This window comes from Drosophila erecta, unplaced genomic scaffold (assembly GCF_003286155.1).
Source record: "Drosophila erecta strain 14021-0224.00,06,07 unplaced genomic scaffold, DereRS2 tig00000000-arrow-pilon, whole genome shotgun sequence".
Lineage (NCBI taxonomy): Eukaryota > Metazoa > Arthropoda > Insecta > Diptera > Drosophilidae > Drosophila > Drosophila erecta.
The window spans coordinates 12,282,835-12,305,335 of record NW_020825194.1 but is presented as its reverse complement, the minus strand read 5'-3'; the positions used below and the strand labels follow the sequence as shown (position 1 = coordinate 12,305,335).

Below are 22,501 nucleotides of genomic sequence, written 5' to 3'. Positions count from 1 at the left end.
AAAAATTCAGTGTATATATAAGGCTAATCAAGTCGACAAAAGTTCGGATCTGACGATAGGCGCATCAATCGACCCTGCCTATAAGTGGGCAGTCCCGAATTGCCAACCGCAGCTAACTTCACTCACGTCTCTGATTGCAATTTTTATAAAAAAAAAGAAAGAAATTGATCACTTTTAAAAGGCGTAGAAAGTGTGTGTGTCGTGGGAGAAACCAAATTTACGAACTACAAACGTAAGTACCCGCTACCGAGGACAAAGAAAAACCCTTTTTTCGGCAATGGCATTGCTAATTTTCATGTATTTTTTCGCCATTTCTTTTTCATTGCCTGCGCCATCGTGCTGTGCTGCAACTGTGTTGGTCGATTCTACGTTATTTTTTCTTTGGTGCGCGTTGGTGTGCGTGCGATTTATTTTTCCCCTTGGCTTGCAATTGAAACAAATTATTAATTTCAAAATTATTAACATGCCAGGAGGCGTACGTCGCCATCTCCACATCTACATAATTGTTTTTAACCTACTCATTTCTAAACAGTCAATCGCAATAGCGGCTCCCTATTGAAGCGGCATAGAGGAATATAAAGAAAACGGACAAAATGACGTCTCTGGAGCAAAATCGTTTACAAAACTTCAAAAACAAAGGGAAAGATCAGGATGTGAGTAGTTTAAAGTTACTGCTGAAATGGAAAACATTGTAGAATTTATTTCCGTACAGGAAATGCGGCGTCGGCGAAACGAAGTCACTGTCGAGCTGAGGAAGAACAAGCGCGAGGAGACTATTCTCAAGCGGCGGAATGTGCCCAATCTGGACTCGAACACAGATGAGGACGAGCAGTTGTCCTCGTCCATTAACCTGAAGAAGCTTGCCCAGACAGCCGCAGACGCCACCAAGCCGGAGCAGCAACTGGCAGCCGTTCAGGCCGCCCGCAAGCTGCTTTCGTCGGACAAGAATCCACCCATCAACGATCTGATCCAAAGTGACATTCTGCCCATCCTGGTGGAGTGTCTCAAGCAACACAATCACACAATGCTCCAATTTGAGGCCGCTTGGGCCCTGACCAACATTGCCTCTGGCACATCGGTCCAGACCAATGAGGTGCGTTTACCCTACCCTCCTTGCGCTTTCTTTGTTGTAATGCAAGATAATCCTGTTTAGGTTGTTGCCGCCGGTGCCGTGCCGCTCTTCCTTCAACTTCTCAACTCGCCCGCTCCCAATGTTTGCGAACAAGCCGTGTGGGCCCTGGGCAACATCATCGGCGATGGTCCATTGCTCCGCGATTTTGTCATTAAGCACGGAGTCGTGCAGCCACTGTTGTCGTTCATCAAGCCGGACATCCCCATCTCATTCTTGCGCAATGTAACATGGGTGATTGTGAATTTGTGCCGCAACAAGGATCCGCCTCCCCCGGCAGCCACCATTCATGAGATCCTGCCCGCACTCAATGTGCTAATCCATCACACCGACACGAACATCCTAGTGGACACGGTCTGGGCAATCAGCTATTTGACTGACGGCGGCAACGACCAGATCCAGATGGTCATTGAGAGTGGAGTTGTACCCAAGCTGATACCACTGCTGGGCAACAGTGAGGTCAAGGTTCAGACCGCCGCACTGCGAGCTGTTGGCAATATAGTGACTGGATCGGATGAGCAGACACAGGTTGTGCTCAACTATGACGCGCTCTCCTACTTCCCGGGCCTACTCTCGCATCCCAAGGAGAAGATCCGAAAGGAGGCGGTTTGGTTTCTTTCGAACATTACCGCTGGAAATCAGTCGCAGGTGCAGGCCGTTATCAACGTAGGTCTCCTGCCTAAAATTATCGAAAACCTAAGCAAGGGCGAGTTCCAGACACAGAAGGAGGCTGCCTGGGCCATCAGCAATCTGACCATTAGCGGCAACCGCGAACAGGTCTTCACCCTGATCAAGGAGGGCGTTATTCCGCCATTCTGTGAGCTGCTTTCGTGCCAGGATACGCAAGTTATAAATGTAAGAATCTGCGACTCATTGTAGAAATGTCCATAGCGTAACATATTTTCTCTTTCGCACAGGTTGTTCTGGATGGACTGAACAATATGCTCAAAGTGGCCGATTCTCATGTTGAGGCGGTGGCCAACTTTATTGAGGAATGCGAGGGTCTGGCCAAGATCGAGCGGCTGCAGAGCCACGAAAACGTTGAAATCTACAAACTAGCTTATGAAATCATTGATCAATACTTCACGGATGAGGTGAGCCAACATTTTATCCCAACCTTTGTTATATTTCTAAAACGTTTTTAATCCTTACAGGGCGAACAGACTAACATGGCACCAAGCTCCGACGGCACACAATACAATTTCGATCCGAACGCCGATAAGCTGCCCATGAACTCATTCAACTTTTAACGATCCAATCCGAAGGCAGCCGCAGTAGCAGTAAAGAAAAACCAAACACGTGCAACACACATAATTTGGCGTTTATCCGTACACAATCCATTGTGTATGAACAAGCCCGACGAGCCGCCAACAAATTCACATAATAATAGCATTATATATTTTGTCCACCACACAGCAGCAATTAGACAGCCGGGTTCGTTTTAGGGACGAGAAATAGGAACTCGTGAGGATACACAACGGATAATCCGCTGCAGCCGTTTTAGCTTCTCTCAATTCTGTGTTATCAAAATTACAAAATTCAGACATACACACACTCGTGCGTGTGTGGTTGTGCAATGCAAGGACATCCGATTGGAGTGACTGTGCTATAGCTCATCTAAAATATATACACACAGGAATGAAAAAAAACAATTTCAAAAACAATGTAGACCTATTTGATTTATATGGAATTATTTAAATATGTACGCTTCTGATTTGTAATTGAAATTACATATGTATACATTTCTAACATGAAAACGATAAAAGCAAAAGTCCACTCATCATTTTGTTTCCAGCTCGATAAGTTAAGTGGAAATTTATAAGCACAAGTTATGACTTATGAGTCTGTCTAGTCGTGTCGCGTTTCAAGACCAGGCATTCGAGTTGTCCGTCGGCCGATCTGCTTATAATTAGCATTTATTTGAGCTAGTGCGTCACTTGAGCACGTTTCCCATTAATGCGCAATTGCCCGTCTACCTTTTGTAGGGCAGCTACAAAAAACAGTTTTCACATGGTAACAGATCGAGTAATATTTGTAAACAATCATCCAATTCGGATTGCATCAGAAGGTACTGGGCGTTTCCCCCCATTGGCGGATCAAGTTATGTTAATGACTCGTCTGCAAGGCATCAATTTCGCTAGTATAGGATACTTTAAATCATTTAGCTTTAGTTGGGTAACGTGGTGTATGCTTTACTTAATAACCTTGAGGAGTGTGGGAATAAATAGTTCATTAATTTTACATATTCGCTCTTTCATTTAAAGTGTTTTAAGAGCTTGGAGTTCCCCTGGCGGTTGTTTGGGGAACTATTCAGAATATTTACGTGGGAGTTACATATCATCTACATGGCCTTCTTCAATTAGTTATGGGAAAATTAAAATATTGTCTTGAAAACTATTATTTTTGAAAGTGGACTTACTCAATACCTACAAAATGTTTAATGCAATTGCACTAATTTTTTTTCTACGTTCTTTTTTACTTAAATTTGCTGACAGAACATCTTTTTCCAACACTAAAATTAGGGATGGTAAATTGTTTATCTTTAGTACGCCAGTTGTTGTGAGTGTAATAAATTTGGTTATAAGTGTTTAATTTTATGTGTTTTAATTAACGATTTTCCGTATGTTTTATTGCATATAAGATTTAGAAATACATTTTTCATATTTTGAAATATTCAAGCGCGCGAGAAATTACTCATCACTACCATCGCGTGACTCCTAAAAAAAACATGCATTTACGTGCTATTTATAGATTTACCGCTTATGTATTGGTAGCGCTGCATTCGATTGAGACACTTTTGCTTCCGTCAACATTTTTGTATCTGCGGAAACTGCGGAAATTGGCACACTCTCTTCAAGGTCAAGGATGTTGTGCGGCAGCTAATAAACCTGTGATCGGCCATAAACCTGTTCCTAATAAGTTTAAACAGATGAATGCATGATTTTTGCAGTTTTTAGAAAGTCAAGTACGAGTTGTATGTGCGATTGTATAGGTATTTCCTTAACGTGTCAAATCAAACACGTTAGTAAATAGCGCGCACAGCTGTTCGAGCTTTTTGTTCGCTAAGCTTTTTGGCTTTTGTTGTTTAGCGTTTCATAGTAGATTTTATTTTGTGATTGCCAGCCAACTAGTTTGGACGCAGAAATTAACATCACTGCACCCCGTGGAATTTTTTCGCACAAATAGCAACAACAACAAAATGTCGTCCGCTGCCGTTCAGCCACCCCCGCCCGTTCCCCCGCCGCCCCCATCAGCCACCCCTTCTGCCGGAAAGGGCATCCACTCCAAGCTGTACAACGGCATGATTGGCGCCGCCGACAAATTTGTGCCCGCCAAGCTGCGGCCCCTGTGGATGCATCCAGCTGGTAAGCTCCACGGTCTACTATGCCATATAGAGCGCACCTACATATAGTTATGGTTTGATTCCAGGTCCCAAGACGATATTCTTCTGGGCACCCGTCTTCAAGTGGGTAAGTACTAGACAGAAGGCCAGACGAATGGGATTACATAACTCGGACGACGCACGACCTTCGCTGATTTTCATTATCGCACACATACTATACTATTCACCATAAATCCGAAACGGCGGTAGACAAATCTGTGCGCAGGTGCCATTAAATGAAATTATTTGATTATTTCGAGCAACCTGCGCTTGATAACCGCATGCGATTGTGTTGGTGAGCGGATTGCTTTCTGCTGCCTGGCCCTGTGAATAAAGGTATCCGGATATCGCTTTAAATATCAAATACTTATCAGAAAGTTGGAGCACATATAGGCAACTCAAGCAGCTATATGCCAGAATTATTTGTTTATGTTTATTTCGAAGACAGCTGTACATATCTTATGTATAGATGACTTATACTCACATATGTATATCAAACAGCAAATGAATAGTCTGAAAAACAAAGAAAAGTCTCAGGATATCGTGGCATCTAACAAGCAATATAATCTTCTTTTTTTTTTCCTTTGCCAGGGACTCGTTGCCGCCGGACTAAGTGACTTGGCCCGACCGGCCGACACCATCTCCGTGTCTGGATGCGCCGCCCTTGCTGCCACGGGAATCATCTGGTCGCGTTACTCGTTGGTTATCATACCCAAGAACTACAGCCTGTTCGCCGTGAATCTCTTCGTGGGCATCACGCAGGTGGTGCAGTTGGCACGGGCCTACCACTACCACCAGAGTCAGGAGAAGCTGAAGCAGGAGCAGGAGCTGCCGGCGACGCAGAACTAGAGACATATCGAATCGAATACCGGTGCTGTCCCCTTTATATAGACTTTAATCGAACTCTTATGTACATACAAATCCCGCATCGCACAACGTAAACGAAAGGATTAAGAGGAAGCTGTGCTCGCAGATTTGGCATCTGCGTTTTACAACCTGTTAACCATTATTATTTATGGTACACCGCCTTATCGACGTGATTCGTATTACTTAAGTTGTAACCGTGGAGGCTTTGCGTATAGTTAAATCTAAACGGGAATGATAAACCAATATATTATAAGACATTAGTCACTAAAGTAACTCAATTGTTCGTTTTATTGGATTGGATTTTAAGCAACAAAGGAAAAAAAAACTGTTTTCTGGGAACTATTTTCCTTAAATACTACTTATTTTCAGTAGTGTTTATCTAAGAAAACTTGGCATATTATCAAAAATCAATCAATATCTAATTTTATGACTTAATATAAATCGCCATAAATGTGCAGTAATTAATTGAAAAAGAGAGAAATTCTTCAGATTATATTAAAACCGGATTATCAATAAAATCACCATCACTCATACGCCATGTGCGCTGAATCTATTTGCACATTTGCTTACGATAATTTTTTTGAGTTTTACGCAATTAGTCAGGCAAGCACAAATTAATTAAAAACCAATAAAAGGAGAATATAACTAACAACTTTTATTAGTTTTGTTGCAAAAACAAAGCGTGAAAAGAGGGGCTGGCGTCGTGTACTAGTGGCTGATAATGCTGTTGATAACAGGAGCTCTAAGCTAATAATACTAGAGAAACATAAACATCTAAGTATGGACGCCGAACCTTTCGGAAAGCTCAGTTGTAGATTGACGCTTCATTGGAACTGTTGTGCCTCAGATTGTTTAGCAGCACAACTTCCCACCTGGTTTATCGCAATCCCAATCGATTGTTGTTCCAGCGCTCCAATTAATCCACCCATACTCAACAAATACTTGACAGAGGTAGGCTATATAGATTTCCTCTCGATTTGTAATCCCAACAGCAGTTTCTCTTCGTAACTGCCATCGATTTTACGTTGCCAAATAGAGGAAAAATAGCTGGGAATGTCGGCCACTCCTCCAACTCCGCCTGCTCCCACGGCTGCAGCTTCCACCGGAAAGGGCCTTCACTCCAGGGCGTATAATGGACTTATTAAAGCCTGTGATAAGTATGTGCCCGCCAAGATGCGACCCTTGTGGATGCACCCTGCAGGTGATAATAAAGCACAGTTTTCCGAGCACCGACAAGATACGAACACATCTCTTCTTCAGGTCCCAAGACCATATTCTTCTGGGGTCCAATCGTGAAATGGGTAAGTTTCGGAACTACTTGCATAACCATGAACCCTGCGTCCTTAGCCAATTCCCATTATCACCGTACTGATAAACAAATCTGTGGGCGCATATGGTGTTTTATTAATATTTGTTTAGTTCTCAGCAAACCTGTTCAAGCCCGCGATAAATTAGTACGTATATGTATGTATGTATATACCATTTTGCTCTCCACGCGCGAGATTCTGATAACTGAATGATTGTGCGGTTTATGTGGCTCATGGAATATTTGATAATACTTTTGCTGTTTTGCCTGGAAGCTTTGGCAACATGCCATTCAGATTTGCAGTCAATGGGGGGACTTACCCTGTATTATCGGCCCGATCCCCCTAATCTCTGCACTCATTCTATATTCCACTACAGAGTCTCGTTATCGCGGGTCTCGGTGATTTGACGCGTCCTGCGGACACGATTTCACCCAACGGATGCCTGGCTCTTGGGGCAACGAACCTGATTTGGACGCGCTACTCCCTGGTGATCATTCCGAAGAACTATAGCTTGTTCGCTGTGAATCTCTTCGTGAGTCTGACGCAGCTCTTCCAACTGGGACGGTTCTACCATTACCAGTGGGAGCAGTCGAAGCTGGAGAAGAATGACGGCGAGCAGTGCCCGGCTATTGAAGCTAGTTTGTAGTAGACCAATTTGAGCATTTTAACCGATAGTCCAAATAAAAAAGTATATTTTTGAAATTTTAAACCATTTAACGGTCAATACATTTTATTTGGCGATTTACCAGAACAAAAAATATCTACAAATTAGCGTTAAATTTATAATATAAAATTAGCTTTATAACTGTTTTCTTAAATTGTACTAATTAAAATTGAATTGTTTAAGACAAAATATTTTTTCGCGATAAAATTTAAAAAAAAAGCTAAACACACATCACTCTTGATTTAATCGATAAATGTAAAAAAAACCGGCGAACATTGGGCTGTTGGCCACTTCTTGTTAAATGAAATAAAACAAAAATAAATAAGTAATAATATGGCACTTGTGGACTATGCCGGCAGCAGCACCTCCGCCTCCGAAGATGAGGACTCCACCGAAACCATTCGAACTCCAGCGATGAGCAGCTTGAAAAGGTAAAGTGCTTTACTGAAATAGCCGTAGATTTCTACATTTTAACCGCCGAAGACCGGCCCTGCCCACAGCAGCCGCCCTGCTGGGCCCCAAGAAGCCCAAGCCCGAGGAGTTCGTCGAGGATGTGGTGGATGATCCCGAGCTGCATGGCGGCCGCATCCGTAGCTTCAAGCACGAACGTGGAAACTGGGCCACTTACGTCTATGTGCCGTCAACTGCATGTGCTGACCAGCTGGAGGAGTTCCAATCGGAGGCCATTGCCCGTCTGGAGCCACACGTGGAGCTGCAGCCAAACGAGTCTCTCCATCTGAGCCTGAGTCGAACAGTGGTGTTGCAGTACCATCAGATTGATGAGTTCTCCCGATCCTTGCAAACCGCTCTCAACAGCTCAACGGGGTGAGATTGTTTGCAGGAATCAAGAACCAATAGCAAAAAGTAAGACCAATCCTGATAATTGATTCTTTCAGATTCGCCGCCACTTTGCGAGGACTGCGTATTTACACTAACGAGGAGCGAACAAGGACATTCATTGCAGCGCCACTAGATGCTGCTTTTGTTGAGAAGATGACTGCCATCCTGCAGCCCATCGATCGGGTGATGCTCGAGTACCGGCAGCAGCAATTCTATGATCCGGCCTCTTTCCACGTCAGCCTTCTTTGGTGCGTGGGTGACCAGGAGAAAGTGCTCAACGAAAAGCTAAAGGATCTACAAGAGCTCCTTGAAGACCAGGACACACTCTCTCTGGCTGTCAATGAGGTGCACCTAAAGTGCGGCAACAAGGACTTTACTTACACGCTGAAATAGGGTAATGCCAGTCTTTAATTGAGTAATTACTATTCTTATACATATATATATATATATATGTACATATATAAATCAGCTGCTTTTAATTAGTATGTAATACCAAATATATTGATTTTATTAGGTATAAAAGTTTATGAAAAATGTAATCCCATATTTGTTTATAGATATAAACATATAAATTGTAGTTTCCTAATAAAGGCAAGATTGTAAAGAAAGCCATAGCGTTGAATGAATTGTAACCAATAGCAATCCAAAGATGTTTCCTTATAAATTAGGCTTAAATATAAGAAGTGCAATGATTACCTTTCAATTAAGACCCTTTTTTTTGTTACCATTTCCCTGCTTGGCAGCCTGGGCCTGCTCCTCCAGCAATCGCTCTTCCTCCAGCTCCAAAAACCGCTGACGACGTCGGCCGAGTGGGGTCTTGGACCACCAGGACTCGAAAGCTTCCTCCTCCTCGCGATAAACAGGATCTCGTGAGCTGCAAGGCATGGACACTAACATGCATCTTATTTTATAGTTTAATCTACTTACCACAGAACATTGATCAGTTCGGCATTGGTCAACGGTTGGGTGCGCAGCTGGAGTTTCCGCTTGCAGGTCATCACTTCCTTGAGGCAGGCATCGATGGATCCAATGGTGTAGCCATCTGATATCTTGGCCATGGCACTGGTGTCCAGATTGGAAATTCCACCAGAGTAATCGCTGTCGGGGTACAAACCAAATCAATAGATTCTTTTTGGTAAATTAATCTCAACGTTTACGCACTGCAACAATGTTTTCCAGGCATGCGACATTGCACCGTAATCCGGTCGTGGAATATAGATGAATCGATTGTAGACGGATTGCAGTAGCTTTTGATCCGCCTCCCAGGGAAGATTGGAGGTACCAATGAAAATGACGCGATCCTCGGGAGCAATGTTCTTTATCAACTTGGGCAGATCCTTCTTCAGCCGCTTGGGATCTGTGCGATCTGTCTTCGGGATTTTCTTCATGAAGGGACGTTCCGCATCGCCCATGAATATCACCGCTGGTTGGAGCAGCCGTGACACCTTCAGTACCAGATGGATAAGCATAATGAGTCCCGATTTGCCAGGATACTTTCCCACAATATTAGCAGGGGTCAGATCGAATAGAACAGCTCCCACCTCCGTGCAGATGGCGTGGAGCAGAGCCTTCTTTCCAGATCCTTTGGGTCCGGCCAATAGGATGGAACGTATAAGTGGAGTACAATTGTGGATGGCATCAGATCCCAGTGGCAGGATGCAATACTCCGTGAGAATCTGGCGGATGTCGCCCGGCGAGGGATTCGTGCCATTCCTGGCAGTCAACGCCTTGTCGCCCAGGAATTGCTTTAGCCTTAGCTCTGGATATTTTCGGATTATGCCATTCGTGACCAGCTCCTCGTAGAGCGACTCCGTCGTGCGATCCGGCGTCAGATCCTTCTCCTTCTTCTTTTTGCTCTTCTTGCCGGATCGCCGTGTCTTTTTGCTGCTCTTCTTGACCTTCTTGCCGACGGCCGTTTGGAGCAGCTCGATCTCCTGGCGCATCACATCGTCGACGGCGCGCCGGAACTCTAGCTCCACCTCCTGGTACTTGTCGCTGTAGATCATGTCCTCGTAGGCCGCTTGGCTCAGCACACCGGTTTCATCCTTATCACGCCAGGTATCGTTAAAGCTGGTGTTGTATATAGATAAGAATTAGATTCCTTTATATATAATCTTACTCACAGATCGATTTCAGCACGGATGTCTGGTAGACAGACGGATGGCGCCGGCTGAAAGCTAACTTCCTCGTCTTGGTTTTCGTTAACGTTGAGGTCACCACTGCGGGCGGGTGATTTGGATTTATCCTTTGTCTTTCGTGACTCCTTGGAGGAGCGTGCCGACGAACGGCTGTGCTCGCTCTCAGTTCCAGGTCTGCTGAAAATATGCAATGAGCCGCCCTGATCCTCGGAGGGAAAGTCCGGCAGCTTGCCTGTCTTGTCGTAGCAGTCCTTTACCCAAGCCCGAATCTCATCGGCGATGTCCTCCTTCATGCTGGCTCCGTGCTTGGCCCGAATCTCCTCCTTCAGTGCACACTGCCGCTCCTCAAACTCTTGTCCGTAAAGGGCTTGCGCCTGGTAGCGCTTCTCGTTGTGCTGCAGCTTCTCCAGTTTCTCGGCTCGCTCTTTAACCACAGCCGGGGGCGGTGGCAGCATTCCGATCAGGATCATCTCCTCCATCTTGCGGCGGCGCGTAATCCGTCGGGCTGTGTGGCCACGCCACATCTTCTGAATCTTCATAGCAGCCAACAGACCGGAGTCACTACGCTCCTTTTCGGTGCGCTCCTCGGACTTGCCCTTTTCCTTAAGGATGCGGATCTCCTTCATAAAGTGCGCACGCAAGCGTCCTTGTCGCGCTCGCTCATGCATCTGAAGCATCCTTATGGCTTCGATCTCGGTGGTCACCGTCTCCTCCATCTCGTGCTCCTCAAGCCAACCGAGCTTCGTTAGGATCTCATGCATGGTTTTCTTACGAAACTCAAGCTCCTGCTGACGCTCGCGAAGAAAGTAGCGGGGTATCTTCAACTCGGTTTCCATGGGCGTCAGGCGCAGCCGTTCAACCACGTCGTCGTTGTAGCTGAACTCCATCAAATCGATATTCACGAGATCGTGTTTCAGCTCCACCACTCGACCCAGGCAGGCGTCCAGTAACTTACGCACCAGCTGACGCTTTTGAGGCTGAATCATCTATGGAGGATGAGGAGTAAATAAAAGTCAGATGTTATGGAAACTCTGCATGTATCCCCTTTTTTATTTGATCATTCCTTAAAAGCCTAACGAAGTCGTATACCCACATTATCGTAGACATCCTCCAACCGATTGCTCAGGCATATGTAGCGCAGATAGAACTCGTACAGACTTGACTGCAGCAAGGCCTTGGCATCCGCATCGGCGGCGACGGATCCGACCGCGGCATTCATGGTGGCCACGGTCGTCTCCACATCCTGGTGCTGCCTCTCATAGTCAATCGTGGACAGCAGTTCGCATTCATGCTGCGACTGATGCCAGACATCGTTGAAATATGTGCTGGACATGCTGGTTAATGATTCATCAATGAAAAACTTAAGGTCTTCTTTGAGCCCATCGAAACGTTGCCTGGGCGTTGCCAAGGAACTCTTTGCCGAAACGGGGTGCAATTATAACAAGAACAATGAGCGTATAGTATTTTTGTACACACATAGCTGAATATAATACATTTTGTCCAAGGCGTTGCCTTGTGTTACCCTCGAGAATAACAATTATTATGCTTACAGGTATATTACATGGATACGCTTAAAAGGTTAAATAGTCCAATGGATTTGAATTGGTATAATGCATGGAATAGACTTAATAGATAATACACATTCATATGTAGTTAATAAATAGTTAACAATATAATTGGGGCTATCTAGCGAAAATAGGCTTTAAATGTTATCCGTGGAACAGTACTTGATCATGGATTTGGTGTGCTTAAACTGAGTGCCACTAGTGGAGGCCATGACCTCTTGTATAAAACTCTGCGAGTTATGGATGGTGGTGCCGCCAAGGATGACTCTATAGCCGGCGTTGTTTAGCTGGTGAACGGCTAAGGCTTCCTCGTACGTGGTGCCGCCAATAATAAAGACAACAACCTCCTGAGGTGGTCGTCGGAATGGCACGAGCTCAGAATTTATGGCTGGGAAGAGGGGATCCAGCTCGCGGCCTTTGAACACGTCCTCTAGAGTTTCCTTCAACAGAGGTGTGTGCTGTGTGAAGACATTTTCCACACCCTTAAGGCCCTTAATCAAATTCCGTGTCAGCTTTACGGCGTCCGTTATCCGCACCATATTGAACAGATCCCCTTGACGAACGTGGGTTCCAGCATACTCGATCAGCGAAGGTACTATAGCCGCTTGTCCACCGCGCGTTTTGATGATCTGCAGCAGTCCAGATGTGTCGCAGTTGGCGTGTCTCTCGTACCGCAACGCATAAAGTGCCACCAACTTTAGAGCATCATCGATGGATACCCGTTCGTCCGCAATCAGTTTCTTGATTCTCTGCAGCTGGGCCGAGTGCTCTGCCTTGCAGGCGATCTCCTGTTCAAGCTCGGAAACCTCGAACAGATTCCTTTTGTTGCTCAGCGCCGACAGTTCGCCAATCACGCACAAATGCTTTTGCACGGTGCCAGACATTTTCTTAAACTGCGGATATGACTCAATAAAATTCTTCATGTCTGCTATGCTCTCCACCTTCTTGTGGTCGTTCGCTTTGCGCTGGAACTCCTCCATCAGTTGCTTGATAGTGGATCCGATTTCGCCGTAGTTGGCGTACATGTTGTTGCCATAGAACTCATCCTGATCACCGGATAGAACCAGCTCTTTGAAGTCCTTCGGCACGTTGGGCCGATTGGACAGGTCCAATCGATTGTTTTTTATGTGCAGCAACTCATGCACCATGGCCTGATATGTCCACTGATGCAGGAGCGGCGTTACAGGGTCGTCCCTGCGATCCAGCACTAGCAACAGCGGCGGCGCAGCGCCATCCATGTTGGAACGAAAATCGAATAGCGAGGACTCTTTTGTGATCTGCTCGTAGATGAGCTTGGCCAGAAGCTGCGCTGCCTGCGAGCCGGCTCGGTACCGGATCACTGGGTTCAATTTGAGGGACAGCAGCACAGCTGTGATGCCCTGCATGCTGCGGTTCAGAGCATCTGGCAGCCAATTAAGATTCGCCATGCAATTGGGAATGCTTAACGAGAACAGATTGGGGTTGACGCACAGGTAATCCGCATACAGCTCCTTTACCTCTCGCACCGACTCGGATTCGTCGCACTCTGCCAAGTACTTAATGTCCGTCCGGGGAATGATGTTGCTGAAATCTATTTATGAGTTTAGTACTATTCCGAGGGCGCTTATCTTGACCCACTTACAAATGTAGTAGGCGCTGTATTTGGGGTTCCGCAGCTCGTTGGCCAGCAGCTGAATGTTCTGCTTGGTGGGGCGGATGAAGACGATGCATTTGAGATACTTCAACCGCTCGTTGGATCTTCCTGAGTCCAGGCGCTCGAACAGATACACCTCCCGTTGCAGCATGTCCGATTGGCTAAAGGCCATCGAAATGATACTGGTCTACGAATGATGTGGATTTTCAGTCATATGGCAGTGGATTTGGTTGTTCGTTCTTGTACTTACAGTCTCCTTGTCCAGCAGGATGATTTTCATACCCGGTCCCGACTCGGAGCACATTTTCTCAATGTACAACTTGATGCCGCTTATCAGATTCATGATTGCTAATTAATTTACTGCGAAAATCCAAAATTAATGTTTCTTTCGCAAACAGATGGTATAGAGATGAGCTAATTTCGATAGCTTCAGCGGTGACTGACGATTCGCTAGATCTAGCTAATGTGGTTCATAAAATGTGTAAATAAAAAACAACTTGAATTTATTTCGTAGTATAAGTTAACTAGTAATAAAGATATAATAGCATTCCGAATATAATGTATATTTTTGTGCAGCCAAAATTAGCTCAAAATAGCATTCCAGCCCTGGCCGGCAATCGATAAGGCGCCGATATGCTCGAGCGATATATCGAGTGCCCAGTAGTTATCAGTCTGAAAGCACTCTCAGCAGTCGGCCAGAAATTGTGGCATATATTTTTGGATTCAAATTCGGATGGCAAAACATGCAGATGCACTGTTGAAAACCGGCTAAATACAAGAGTACGAGCGAGCAAAGACTTGGACACAATGGAGATGCAACTGGGAGCAAAGCTGCATGTGTACAAGGGGGAGTACGGACTGCCGTCCATAGATTTTGAATGTTTACGTGCTCTGGTAAGTTCCGTTGCATCACAAGGCGGCCAGCACGCCTGTTTTGCCCATTATCGCTGTGACTGATGAAACCACCTCTTTGCCGGCGAACAGTGCCTCCTGCGATTCACCCGCTGTCCCATGGACGTGCAGACCAGCTCCAATCCCCTGCGCTCGGGGGCCGGAAAACTGCCCTATCTGCAGATCGGCAACCAGAAGTTCGCGGGCTATGGGCCAATTAAGCGCGTGCTGGATCTCGAGGTGAGTGCGCGAAACAATGCCGGGTGAACAAACTGCAGAGTCTATTTATAGGTTTGTTTTCTTATGGTTTTAATTTAACGTATTATTCTTCCAGGGTTACCCGGTAGATGCGCATTTAAGCACTAAACAAAAGCATTTGTCCACCGCCTACGCCAACTGGGTGTTTACCAATCTGCACGCCTACTACCACTACTTCCTGTATGGAGAACCCCATAACTTTGACACAACCACTAGGGGTCTCTATGCCAAGCGCACGCCATTCCCCTTCAACTTCTACTATCCGTCGTCCTACCAAAGGGAAGCCTGCGACGTGGTCCAGGTGATGGCCGGTTTTGATGTGAACGACAAGTTGGACAAGCACGATGGCGACTACGTAAGTGCTTCCGGTTTCATAGTATCTTATTCTACATCAGTCATTTTTTAGATATAAGGATTATGTGTTTAATCCCTATTTATCATAAAATTTTAGGTCAGCTAATTACTTGTGTGCTTTAATTTACAAAAATTCAAATGTTGAGACTTTAATAACTAATCCAAAAACTATTTAATACCACATTACTATAATTGGGTCTAATTTGTATGTTACCTTTCTTATCTAACTTATAATTCACGTTCAAATTGCCTTTTGATTGGAAATGTTTCATCAGTTGCTTATATTACTGCAAAACAGTTTCCCAAACGCATTTGTCATTTCATTATACATATATTGATATTTTGATATTAATCTGCTAATCAGATTATTGAAAAAGCAAGCCATTACATCAACTAACAATGATCCCCTTTACTTTGCAGCTCGTTGTCAATGCCAAAAAGGTCGTGAATTTGCTGTCCAGTAAATTGGGTCGCAAGGTGTGGTTCTTTGGCGACACATACAGCGAGTTTGATGCCATTGTCTACAGCTACCTCGCCATCATCTTTAAAATCGCACTGCCCAACAATCCACTGCAGAATCACATTAAGGGCTGCCAGAACCTAGTAAACTTTATCAACCGCATCACGAAGGACATATTTCGCAACGAGGGCTACAGTTCCGTCAAACTCACAAAGACACCCAGTGGCACGGAAGCAAGTCTGACGGCATCGGAGCGCAAGTTCCTGGATTCCGAGCTGAACACCAAAATAGTGGCCGGCGTGGGAGCAGTGTTGGCCATGGGAGCGTTTGCTGCATGGCGTGGGATTTACAACCAGGTGGGAATCTTTAGCTGAAATTTTTAGTTCTTAACCCTTAACTGTCTGGAGCTTATTCGATAGTTCTGGTTCAATGTCTTTGTTTGGCTCCAGACACTCTTGTATACCACAGCCTGAGCAGGTGCAAAATTCTCAGTTAATTGCAAATTCCGATTGCTTCATCCCTTGCAGCTAACGACACGCTCTTCGACGGACTACGATGGCATAGATTACGAGGATGACGAGATGGAGGAGGGCCTAGACTAATCACATCTCTGCAACGATATCTATGTGTATAGTTTATATTTTAAAATACAATGTGGGGATGATGCACAAAAACTGTCCAGCCTTAAAAGTTTTGCGTAAACACTAAAGGAGCTTGATTTATTTGGTTATAAATCTTTGGATCAAAAAGAAATCAAACAATTTTATTTATCATTTAAATAAAGGTCCTCGGCTTGGATTGCTTTTTGTTCCAAAGATTTGTCATACAAATCGATCTGGTAGGAATATTCGATTTATGTATTATAGTTCGAATTCGTTTTTAAACCGTCTTGTATAAAATAGCATTTTAAAGTCATATGAGCGTAATAAAAAAGGATAATAGAGCCCTGTTGTTATGGAAAAGACTAGTGGATCTTTCTCGATGCCTAATAAAAACCAGTATTCCTCGATTGGAGTTGGATTTGGTTTATTACACACTAGTCTTAAACGTAGATTTCGAATAGGGGTCAATACGATAGAGATGTTAGAGCCTACAATGGAATTGGTAGATGCATGAAGGATAACCATTGAACTCATGTCTTGAGTGCATCCTGCAGCTTTCGCCGCGCCACACCGACTCTATCCTCCTGTTTGCGTATGTCGTCCTCCGAAATGATAACCGCGTGCATGAGCGGCTGTTCAGGATTCATGAACGCCATGGCATTCTTGGTCAAATCAGCCTTCGTAGAACTCTGGCCGTGAACGCCGGCGTTGAGCATATGGAGGGCCGTGGCCACCGACTGGAGGACGGTCTGTTCGTTAACATTGGGGCCAACTGTGCGTATGGTCTTGGGCAGTGAGATGTCGTCTAACTCCTCGCCGCTGTCGTGGCAGGCGCGGAGTCGTTCCAGCCGCTTTTCCCAGAATAATTGCTTCGGCTTCTCCCTAGTGCCATGCTTAGGATCATTCTTCGCTTTGGCGGGATCCTGTTTGTGGTTGCGAATCACCGTCACCGGTTGCTTGAAGATCGAGGCAGTCTGTCGGATTGGCGGCACCAGGGAGACATCTGTGCGCAGGGCTCGGCTGTAAGGGATTAAAGATTGCAAATGTATTAGAGGAATGTTTGCAAATAGCTAAAACACCGAAAAGCACATAAGACAAAACGTCAAGTGAAGCTTAAGCATGCAAAGATGGTGAACAAAAATCTCAGGTGGCACAGAGCTACAGCGTTTTTGAAGACAACTACGGATTGTTGGCCAATTGTATGTTTCTTTTTTAGTCATTTTGATTTCATGATTTTTGATTCCCGCAGGCTGTAGACCTTGCGTCCTGGCAAACTAGACATGACACGCTGGCATGCAAGAGTCAAGTGCTCCTCCACTTGGCTCTACCTGAGTTCGATCTGTTGCTGCTGGCGATTGGCAGTTGATGGTGAAGCAGTTGCTGCTGCTGTTGCTGCTGACGAGGCGGCCGGTGCCGGAGGAGCAGCTCCTCCTGCTGCTGCAGCATTGCCTCCTTGGCTCCGGGCGAACTTGCGCTTGAGGGCATTGGCTGCCGATCCGGTGGTGGCCCCATTACCACCCCCGCTGGCTATGGGCAGCGGCATGGCGCTGCAGCGGTACAGCGAAATGGAGGGCGAGGGCAGGGCTCGGTGTGGCATCTTGCCAGGCTGGAAATCTGGGATTGCAATGTCCTGCGGCTTTCCCTCCGCCCTTTTTCCTGTGGGACTGCTGAACAGACACGGCGGATGGAGATTTGGGTGGGTTAGGTAGTTCGTGTGGGTGTGTGTGTATACATAGGCGTGTGCGTGTGTGTGGTGTATGATGTGTGGTTTATGCGGATGTAATAACAGAAAGGTAGTGAAAGTGATTAAACGTTTATCCGATTCAACAGCGTGCAGTGTTCCGATTTTAGGTAGTATATAGTACTCTATATAGTAGTGCTGCTCTTCTTCTTTACCTGTAGTAGAAAACATCCACCTTGTTATTGTTGTTGTTGCTGCCTGCTGTGGCACTGCTGCTGTTGTTGCTATTGGTGCTGCTGCCGGATTTTCGGACTTCGTCGCGTTGCCATCCCTTTGGCAGGACACTGCAGTCGACGCGTTTGCGCTCGATTGTGACGCTCGGGTTCATTTGCATGCTCGCCGAAGTAAATAATTAACAATTCCACAAAAGCAGCGTCTGGACTATCAGCAGTGTGGCCGTATTGCGGATGGCCACAAATGCCAAATCGCAATATAGATGATATAGGGTATGATACGAAATATACATTATTTGATTTAACAGGGATCAATGGGTAATAAACTATTAATTCAAAATATAGATAATTTTAAAGACAGATTTATTAAGATATTAAATGAAATACTCTTTTAAAATTTTCAGCTGAAGTAGCTAGAAAAGCAGCACTAAGCGAATCCCACCTGGCCACACTGTCCAACACCTGGTACATTCATTTCACAACACTGGTGGGCAAACGAATAAGAAGAAGCAGCTGCAGAAAAGGCGACGTAAGAAATTTCGGAGTTTTCATTCGCATTTTCCAGGCCACGAAACGGAATATGTAAATCCAGCTCATCAACAGACCAAGCCCACTCATCGACACAACGCGACAGTCGCCAACCCGTACGCGCAACGCCTGCCGCGAGCAGTAGAGCCAGCCAAGCGACCTCCCACTCGATCCAATTGGGAATTTTACACCTGGGACAAGTGGCAGCTGCTGGGAACCAATAGTCATGTCTTCATCGGCCATTTTCGTTCTGGACGTGAAGGGCAAGGTGCTGATATCGCGGAACTACCGCGGTGACAACATCGACATGGCCGTAATCGACAAATTCATGCCGTTGCTGATGGAGCGCGAGGAGGAGGGCCTGATCACCCCAATTCTTCAGACAGCGGAGACTACGTTTGCCTACATAAAGACCAATAATCTTTATATCGTATCCACGACGCCGCGCAATAAAAACGTTAATATCGCCCTGGTCTTTGTCTTTCTACACAAGATCGCCCAGGTCTTTGTAGAATACTTCAAGGAGCTGGAGGAGGAGTCCATTCGGGACAACTTCGTGATCATCTACGAGCTGCTTGATGAATTGCTCGACTTTGGCTACCCGCAGACCACCGACTCGAAAATCCTACAAGAATACATTACGCAGGAGGGTCATAAGCTGGAGCTTCAGCCCCGCATACCGGTGGCCGTGACCAATGCAGTGTCCTGGCGATCCGAGGGCATCAAGTACCGCAAGAATGAGGTGTTCCTCGACGTTATCGAGTCGGTAAATCTTCTGGCAAACGCCAACGGCAATGTGCTGCGCAGCGAGATCGTGGGCGCCATTAAGATGCGTGTCTACCTTTCGGGAATGCCGGAACTGCGACTGGGTCTCAACGACAAGGTCCTGTTCGAGAGCACGGGCCGTGGCAAGTCCAAGTCCGTAGAGCTGGAGGACGTGAAGTTTCACCAGTGCGTGCGGCTGTCGCGCTTCGAGAATGACCGCACAATCTCGTTCATTCCTCCGGACGGCGAGTTCGAACTTATGTCCTATCGTCTGAACACGCATGTAAGTAGCTTTAAGTACTTAAGCCATGCAAGACTAACTAAACCCTTGTTGACAGGTCAAGCCCCTGATTTGGATAGAATCGGTGATCGAGCGGCATGCCCACTCCCGTGTGGAGTACATGATCAAGGCAAAGTCTCAGTTCAAGCGAAGATCGACGGCCAACAACGTGGAGATCGTCATACCAGTGCCCGCCGACGCGGACTCGCCCAAGTTCAAGACAACCATTGGCAGCTGCAAGTACGCACCGGAGCAGAACGCAATCATCTGGACGATCAAATCGTTCCCGGGTGGCAAGGAGTATCTAATGAGGGCACATTTTGGTCTGCCGAGCGTGGAAAGCGAGGACAATACGGAGGGCAAGCCGCCAATTCAGGTGCGCTTTGAGATTCCGTACTTTACAACGTCGGGCATTCAGGTGCGCTACCTGAAGATCATCGAGAAGAGCGGATATCAGGCGCTGCCGTGGGTGCGTTACATCACGCAGAACGGCGACTATCAGCTGCGCACCAATTGAAAGGAGCAACTCCCGTTCCTGCATCATTCCAGCCAAGCTTCAGCGAGTCATCCTGCAACAGGTAGCTTCATCTCCACCCGCGTTTTTGTCTGCGATGCGTTGCGTTAAGTCAAAAGTATATATTTGTATTCGTATTGTTTCAGTATATGTATATTGTATGTAAATCAAGTTTAATAAATTTTAACACCTTTTCATAACACCTGCACCAGAGTGGGTCACTTTGAATGTGCAAATTAAGACCTAGGATGCAGCCAAGTTAATTCTCTTCATAAACCAGAGAAAACCCAAAAAAAAGTGTCTAATTTCACATAACCACCGACCCACCTGCACAGATGAGTCATAACAAAGGGGTTGAACCCACAGAAAAACGTTTGCCTATTGCTTAATCATAATAAATGCACTTTCGATCGAGTCTCTCGGTTCGCTTTGATTTCTGAGTTGTTAGTATCTTTTTGGCACGCGGAATCTATTTCTCAAAGTTCTTTAAAGGATAGTGCTCCTTGTGGGCCTCGATATGTTTTTCCAGCTCGTTACGCTGCTCTATCAAATGCTGTGGCATCTCCGCGTAGACTCCTTCGAACATTTCACGCCAGTTGGGCTTTAGTTTCTTCTCGGACGCTGCAATCTGCTTTAAAACCTTTTTCCTAATATCCTTGACGTATTCGTTTTCGACATCCTCGTCGAACCAGCCTTTGTGCACCATGTAGCGTTTGAGCTTGGATATTGGGTGCTCCACCGAGTTCCAAACCTCGATCTCCTCTGCAGGTCGGTAGGCTGTACTATCATCTGAGGTGGAATGGTGGCCCACTCGATACGCCAAGGCTTCGAACACCACCGGTTTGTTCTCCTTTAGGACATACTCCCTGGCAGCCTTCATGGCATTATACACGGCGAAGACGTCTGTGCCATCCACTCGAATGGTAGCAATTCCATAGCCCATAGGTCCCCGACCTGCGATTCCATCGCCCCTGTACTGTTCACGGGATGGGGTGGATATGGCAAAACCGTTGTTGCGACTGGAAAGGTATGTCATTGAGAACATATTTAAATAGAGCAGGGATAGGGAATGATAATTTTGATAAGATAAAAAATACTTCAATAAATGTTATTGAAGTTACTTCATTGTTACTTCAATGTTATCTAATCTAATGTAATGTCTTGTATATCTTGAAGTTACTCACCAGAAGAGGATAACCGGACTACCCAGCGTGGCAGCAAAGTTGAAGGCGGCATGTGCATCTCCCTCGGAAGCAGCTCCCTCACCGAAGTAACAGACCACACAGGCATCGTTGTTTGGCTTCAATTTCATGGCGTAGGCAGCGCCAACGGCCTGAGGCATTTGGGTGGCTGCAAATGCAAGAGACCATTAGCATTCCCTCAGCTATAGCTATTATAGTAGTTTATCTTACAAAGCGGACTAGAGATGGTGACAAAGTTAAGTTCCCTTGAGCCGTAGTGGACTGGCATCTGCTTGCCGCGACCCAAGTCGTTTGTGTTGCCGTAGCACTGATCAATGAACTGGTCGATGCGAAAGCCACGCCATACCAGAACACCAGCCTCGCGATACTGCCCGTAGATCAGATCTCGCATCTCCAAGGCGGCGGCACTGCCAATGTGTGAAGCCTCCTCGCCGAAATTGGTCATGTAGAACGAGATTCTGCCCTGTCGCTGAGACTCGTACAGGATTTTGTCCATGGTGTTCAGCAGCACCATATCGCGGAACATTTTCTCCACAACCTCACGGCCCAGCTGGGGATCCTGGGTCTCATCCGCTATATAGCCATCCTGGTCCATCACCCGGTAAATTGGTATTGGTGCATAGTCTTCTGGTTGAATCAGGTTCAACTTGCTGACAAACGGAGCCCTAGCGCCGGGAAAATTCGCGTAATCATCGGATGGTGTCGAGCCGTAGTCCCGCGCAGCTGTTGAGATCGCTCCTCCAATCTGTCAGTGGCAGAAGCAACAAATAACAACAGCCCCATCTGATCACTCCAGGTACTAACCACTTTTAGGTGTTGTTGGCGCCTCGCCACTGAGCCCAATAAGTGCACCGATTTTCGCAGGAATGACATGATATATACTTTGTGCCTAATCTAATAAATGCAACAGGTAATTTTGAAGATTCAGCTGCGTGTTTCCCAGCTGATTACGCAATTCATAGGTTGTTACCATATCGATAAGTCTCAATCAATCGATGTTTTAGTGATTTGTTATCGGGATCTCCAAATAAATTCTTAATATATATTTATTAAAAGTAAGCTTTAAAACACTTTCTTTTAAATTTAATTTGTTATATGCTGATTTTGATGCGACATTGTCATATTGAAGGGTATCCTACAGGTATACAGTACCTGCAGTCATTAAAAATACGTTTTTCTAGTATTTTCTCGTTAAAAACTTAAAAAAG

General features: G+C 45.8%; 10 protein-coding genes across 19 annotated transcripts; 6 read left to right on the top strand and 4 right to left on the bottom strand.

Annotated features, from left to right (window-relative positions):
- The first annotated feature begins 56 nt into the window (after window positions 1-56).
- On the top strand, window positions 57-2,912 carry LOC6551990 (importin subunit alpha-4). Of its 2 annotated transcripts, XM_026976285.1 has the most exons (7): window positions 57-232; window positions 471-475; window positions 533-653; window positions 713-1,093; window positions 1,154-1,984; window positions 2,047-2,223; window positions 2,284-2,912. In XM_026976285.1, exons 3-7 carry the CDS (start codon window positions 594-596, stop codon window positions 2,377-2,379), a joined length of 1,545 nt encoding a protein of 514 aa, XP_026832086.1. In that variant the 5' UTR covers window positions 57-232; window positions 471-475; window positions 533-593; the 3' UTR covers window positions 2,380-2,912. The 2 variants fall into 2 exon arrangements, with proteins under 2 accessions (XP_026832086.1, XP_001980798.1); XM_001980762.3 differs by lacking the exon at window positions 471-475.
- A 744-nt stretch (window positions 2,913-3,656) lies between these two features.
- LOC6551991 (mitochondrial pyruvate carrier 2) lies at window positions 3,657-5,656 on the top strand. Of its 5 annotated transcripts, none has more exons than XM_026976289.1 (4): window positions 3,657-3,749; window positions 4,316-4,494; window positions 4,559-4,599; window positions 5,103-5,656. In XM_026976289.1, the coding sequence occupies exons 2-4, from the start codon at window positions 4,329-4,331 to the stop codon at window positions 5,358-5,360; spliced, it is 465 nt and encodes a 154-aa protein (XP_026832090.1). In that variant the 5' UTR covers window positions 3,657-3,749; window positions 4,316-4,328; the 3' UTR covers window positions 5,361-5,656. The 5 variants fall into 5 exon arrangements, with proteins under 5 accessions (XP_026832090.1, XP_026832087.1, XP_026832089.1 ...); XM_026976286.1 differs by lacking the exon at window positions 3,657-3,749 and adding an exon at window positions 3,828-4,094; XM_026976288.1 differs by lacking the exon at window positions 3,657-3,749 and adding an exon at window positions 3,828-4,103.
- A 533-nt stretch (window positions 5,657-6,189) lies between these two features.
- On the top strand, window positions 6,190-7,469 carry LOC6551992 (mitochondrial pyruvate carrier 2). Its single transcript, XM_001980764.3, has 4 exons — window positions 6,190-6,329; window positions 6,415-6,579; window positions 6,639-6,679; window positions 7,062-7,469. The coding sequence occupies exons 2-4, from the start codon at window positions 6,432-6,434 to the stop codon at window positions 7,329-7,331; spliced, it is 459 nt and encodes a 152-aa protein (XP_001980800.1). The 5' UTR covers window positions 6,190-6,329; window positions 6,415-6,431; the 3' UTR covers window positions 7,332-7,469.
- An 82-nt stretch (window positions 7,470-7,551) lies between these two features.
- Window positions 7,552-8,672, top strand: LOC6551993 (U6 snRNA phosphodiesterase). 2 transcript variants are annotated; one of them, XM_001980765.2, is made up of 3 exons: window positions 7,552-7,780; window positions 7,833-8,174; window positions 8,246-8,672. In XM_001980765.2, exons 1-3 carry the CDS (start codon window positions 7,683-7,685, stop codon window positions 8,580-8,582), a joined length of 777 nt encoding a protein of 258 aa, XP_001980801.1. In that variant the 5' UTR covers window positions 7,552-7,682; the 3' UTR covers window positions 8,583-8,672. The 2 variants fall into 2 exon arrangements, with proteins under 2 accessions (XP_001980801.1, XP_026839210.1); XM_026983409.1 differs by lacking the exon at window positions 8,246-8,672 and having other exon boundaries at window positions 7,853-7,973.
- A 13-nt stretch (window positions 8,673-8,685) lies between these two features.
- On the bottom strand, window positions 8,686-11,680 carry LOC6551994 (dynein regulatory complex protein 11). The gene is made up of 5 exons (XM_001980766.2): window positions 11,421-11,680; window positions 10,313-11,313; window positions 9,351-10,259; window positions 9,117-9,287; window positions 8,686-9,063 (listed from the first exon to the last, which is right to left on the bottom strand). The coding sequence occupies exons 1-5, from the start codon at window positions 11,658-11,660 to the stop codon at window positions 8,889-8,891; spliced, it is 2,496 nt and encodes an 831-aa protein (XP_001980802.1). The 5' UTR covers window positions 11,661-11,680; the 3' UTR covers window positions 8,686-8,888.
- Window positions 11,681-11,690: 10 nt separating this feature from the next.
- On the bottom strand, window positions 11,691-13,956 carry LOC6551995 (vacuolar protein sorting-associated protein 45). The gene is made up of 3 exons (XM_001980767.3): window positions 13,776-13,956; window positions 13,514-13,712; window positions 11,691-13,462 (listed from the first exon to the last, which is right to left on the bottom strand). Exons 1-3 carry the CDS (start codon window positions 13,866-13,868, stop codon window positions 12,030-12,032), a joined length of 1,725 nt encoding a protein of 574 aa, XP_001980803.1. The 5' UTR covers window positions 13,869-13,956; the 3' UTR covers window positions 11,691-12,029.
- Window positions 13,957-14,157: 201 nt separating this feature from the next.
- On the top strand, window positions 14,158-16,431 carry LOC6551996 (metaxin-1 homolog). Of its 2 annotated transcripts, none has more exons than XM_001980768.3 (5): window positions 14,158-14,419; window positions 14,510-14,656; window positions 14,751-15,029; window positions 15,449-15,844; window positions 16,016-16,431. In XM_001980768.3, exons 1-5 carry the CDS (start codon window positions 14,159-14,161, stop codon window positions 16,088-16,090), a joined length of 1,158 nt encoding a protein of 385 aa, XP_001980804.2. In that variant the 5' UTR covers window position 14,158; the 3' UTR covers window positions 16,091-16,431. The 2 variants fall into 2 exon arrangements, with proteins under 2 accessions (XP_001980804.2, XP_015009994.2); XM_015154508.2 differs by having other exon boundaries at window positions 15,908-16,431.
- A 66-nt stretch (window positions 16,432-16,497) lies between these two features.
- On the bottom strand, window positions 16,498-18,259 carry LOC6551997 (methyl-CpG-binding domain protein 3). 3 transcript variants are annotated; one of them, XM_015154291.2, is made up of 3 exons: window positions 17,987-18,259; window positions 17,419-17,757; window positions 16,498-17,110 (listed from the first exon to the last, which is right to left on the bottom strand). In XM_015154291.2, the coding sequence occupies exons 1-3, from the start codon at window positions 18,163-18,165 to the stop codon at window positions 16,621-16,623; spliced, it is 1,008 nt and encodes a 335-aa protein (XP_015009777.1). In that variant the 5' UTR covers window positions 18,166-18,259; the 3' UTR covers window positions 16,498-16,620. The 3 variants fall into 3 exon arrangements, with proteins under 3 accessions (XP_015009777.1, XP_001980805.1, XP_015009778.1); XM_001980769.3 differs by having other exon boundaries at window positions 17,419-17,754; XM_015154292.2 differs by lacking the exon at window positions 17,419-17,757.
- A 198-nt stretch (window positions 18,260-18,457) lies between these two features.
- On the top strand, window positions 18,458-20,207 carry LOC6551998 (AP-1 complex subunit mu-1). The gene is made up of 3 exons (XM_026983456.1): window positions 18,458-18,533; window positions 18,608-19,580; window positions 19,636-20,207. The coding sequence occupies exons 2-3, from the start codon at window positions 18,759-18,761 to the stop codon at window positions 20,092-20,094; spliced, it is 1,281 nt and encodes a 426-aa protein (XP_026839257.1). The 5' UTR covers window positions 18,458-18,533; window positions 18,608-18,758; the 3' UTR covers window positions 20,095-20,207.
- Window positions 20,208-20,227: 20 nt separating this feature from the next.
- LOC6551999 (2-oxoisovalerate dehydrogenase subunit alpha, mitochondrial) lies at window positions 20,228-22,273 on the bottom strand. The gene is made up of 4 exons (XM_001980771.3): window positions 22,098-22,273; window positions 21,504-22,038; window positions 21,276-21,441; window positions 20,228-21,110 (listed from the first exon to the last, which is right to left on the bottom strand). The coding sequence occupies exons 1-4, from the start codon at window positions 22,164-22,166 to the stop codon at window positions 20,561-20,563; spliced, it is 1,320 nt and encodes a 439-aa protein (XP_001980807.1). The 5' UTR covers window positions 22,167-22,273; the 3' UTR covers window positions 20,228-20,560.
- Window positions 22,274-22,501: the final 228 nt, after the last annotated feature.

Coding starts and splice junctions, on each gene's coding strand:
- LOC6551990 (XM_001980762.3), top strand. CDS start 594: ATGACGTCTCTGGAGCAAAATCGTTTACAAAACTTCAAAAACAAAGGG. Junction 654..712: donor ACAAAGGGAAAGATCAGGAT/GTGAGTAGTTTA, acceptor ATTTCCGTACAG/GAAATGCGGCGTCGGCGAAA. Junction 1,094..1,153: donor CATCGGTCCAGACCAATGAG/GTGCGTTTACCC, acceptor AATCCTGTTTAG/GTTGTTGCCGCCGGTGCCGT.
- LOC6551991 (XM_026976289.1), top strand. CDS start 4,329: ATGTCGTCCGCTGCCGTTCAGCCACCCCCGCCCGTTCCCCCGCCGCCC. Junction 4,495..4,558: donor CCTGTGGATGCATCCAGCTG/GTAAGCTCCACG, acceptor GTTTGATTCCAG/GTCCCAAGACGATATTCTTC. Junction 4,600..5,102: donor GGGCACCCGTCTTCAAGTGG/GTAAGTACTAGA, acceptor TTCCTTTGCCAG/GGACTCGTTGCCGCCGGACT.
- LOC6551992 (XM_001980764.3), top strand. CDS start 6,432: ATGTCGGCCACTCCTCCAACTCCGCCTGCTCCCACGGCTGCAGCTTCC. Junction 6,580..6,638: donor CTTGTGGATGCACCCTGCAG/GTGATAATAAAG, acceptor TCTCTTCTTCAG/GTCCCAAGACCATATTCTTC. Junction 6,680..7,061: donor GGGGTCCAATCGTGAAATGG/GTAAGTTTCGGA, acceptor ATTCCACTACAG/AGTCTCGTTATCGCGGGTCT.
- LOC6551993 (XM_001980765.2), top strand. CDS start 7,683: ATGGCACTTGTGGACTATGCCGGCAGCAGCACCTCCGCCTCCGAAGAT. Junction 7,781..7,832: donor GCGATGAGCAGCTTGAAAAG/GTAAAGTGCTTT, acceptor TAACCGCCGAAG/ACCGGCCCTGCCCACAGCAG. Junction 8,175..8,245: donor GCTCTCAACAGCTCAACGGG/GTGAGATTGTTT, acceptor TGATTCTTTCAG/ATTCGCCGCCACTTTGCGAG.
- LOC6551994 (XM_001980766.2), bottom strand. CDS start 11,660: ATGTCCAGCACATATTTCAACGATGTCTGGCATCAGTCGCAGCATGAA. Junction 11,314..11,420: donor TGGAGGATGTCTACGATAAT/GTGGGTATACGA, acceptor CATCCTCCATAG/ATGATTCAGCCTCAAAAGCG. Junction 10,260..10,312: donor ATCCGTGCTGAAATCGATCT/GTGAGTAAGATT, acceptor ATACAACACCAG/CTTTAACGATACCTGGCGTG.
- LOC6551995 (XM_001980767.3), bottom strand. CDS start 13,868: ATGAATCTGATAAGCGGCATCAAGTTGTACATTGAGAAAATGTGCTCC. Junction 13,713..13,775: donor TCCTGCTGGACAAGGAGACT/GTAAGTACAAGA, acceptor CATCATTCGTAG/ACCAGTATCATTTCGATGGC. Junction 13,463..13,513: donor ATACAGCGCCTACTACATTT/GTAAGTGGGTCA, acceptor ACTCATAAATAG/ATTTCAGCAACATCATTCCC.
- LOC6551996 (XM_001980768.3), top strand. CDS start 14,159: ATGCTCGAGCGATATATCGAGTGCCCAGTAGTTATCAGTCTGAAAGCA. Junction 14,420..14,509: donor TTGAATGTTTACGTGCTCTG/GTAAGTTCCGTT, acceptor GCCGGCGAACAG/TGCCTCCTGCGATTCACCCG. Junction 15,030..15,448: donor ACAAGCACGATGGCGACTAC/GTAAGTGCTTCC, acceptor TTTACTTTGCAG/CTCGTTGTCAATGCCAAAAA.
- LOC6551997 (XM_015154291.2), bottom strand. CDS start 18,165: ATGCAAATGAACCCGAGCGTCACAATCGAGCGCAAACGCGTCGACTGC. Junction 17,758..17,986: donor GTGGATGTTTTCTACTACAG/GTAAAGAAGAAG, acceptor GTGTCTGTTCAG/CAGTCCCACAGGAAAAAGGG. Junction 17,111..17,418: donor CAGCAACAGATCGAACTCAG/GTAGAGCCAAGT, acceptor AATCCCTTACAG/CCGAGCCCTGCGCACAGATG.
- LOC6551998 (XM_026983456.1), top strand. CDS start 18,759: ATGTCTTCATCGGCCATTTTCGTTCTGGACGTGAAGGGCAAGGTGCTG. Junction 19,581..19,635: donor CCTATCGTCTGAACACGCAT/GTAAGTAGCTTT, acceptor CCTTGTTGACAG/GTCAAGCCCCTGATTTGGAT.
- LOC6551999 (XM_001980771.3), bottom strand. CDS start 22,166: ATGTCATTCCTGCGAAAATCGGTGCACTTATTGGGCTCAGTGGCGAGG. Junction 21,442..21,503: donor CACCATCTCTAGTCCGCTTT/GTAAGATAAACT, acceptor TTGCATTTGCAG/CCACCCAAATGCCTCAGGCC. Junction 21,111..21,275: donor AGTCCGGTTATCCTCTTCTG/GTGAGTAACTTC, acceptor ATACCTTTCCAG/TCGCAACAACGGTTTTGCCA.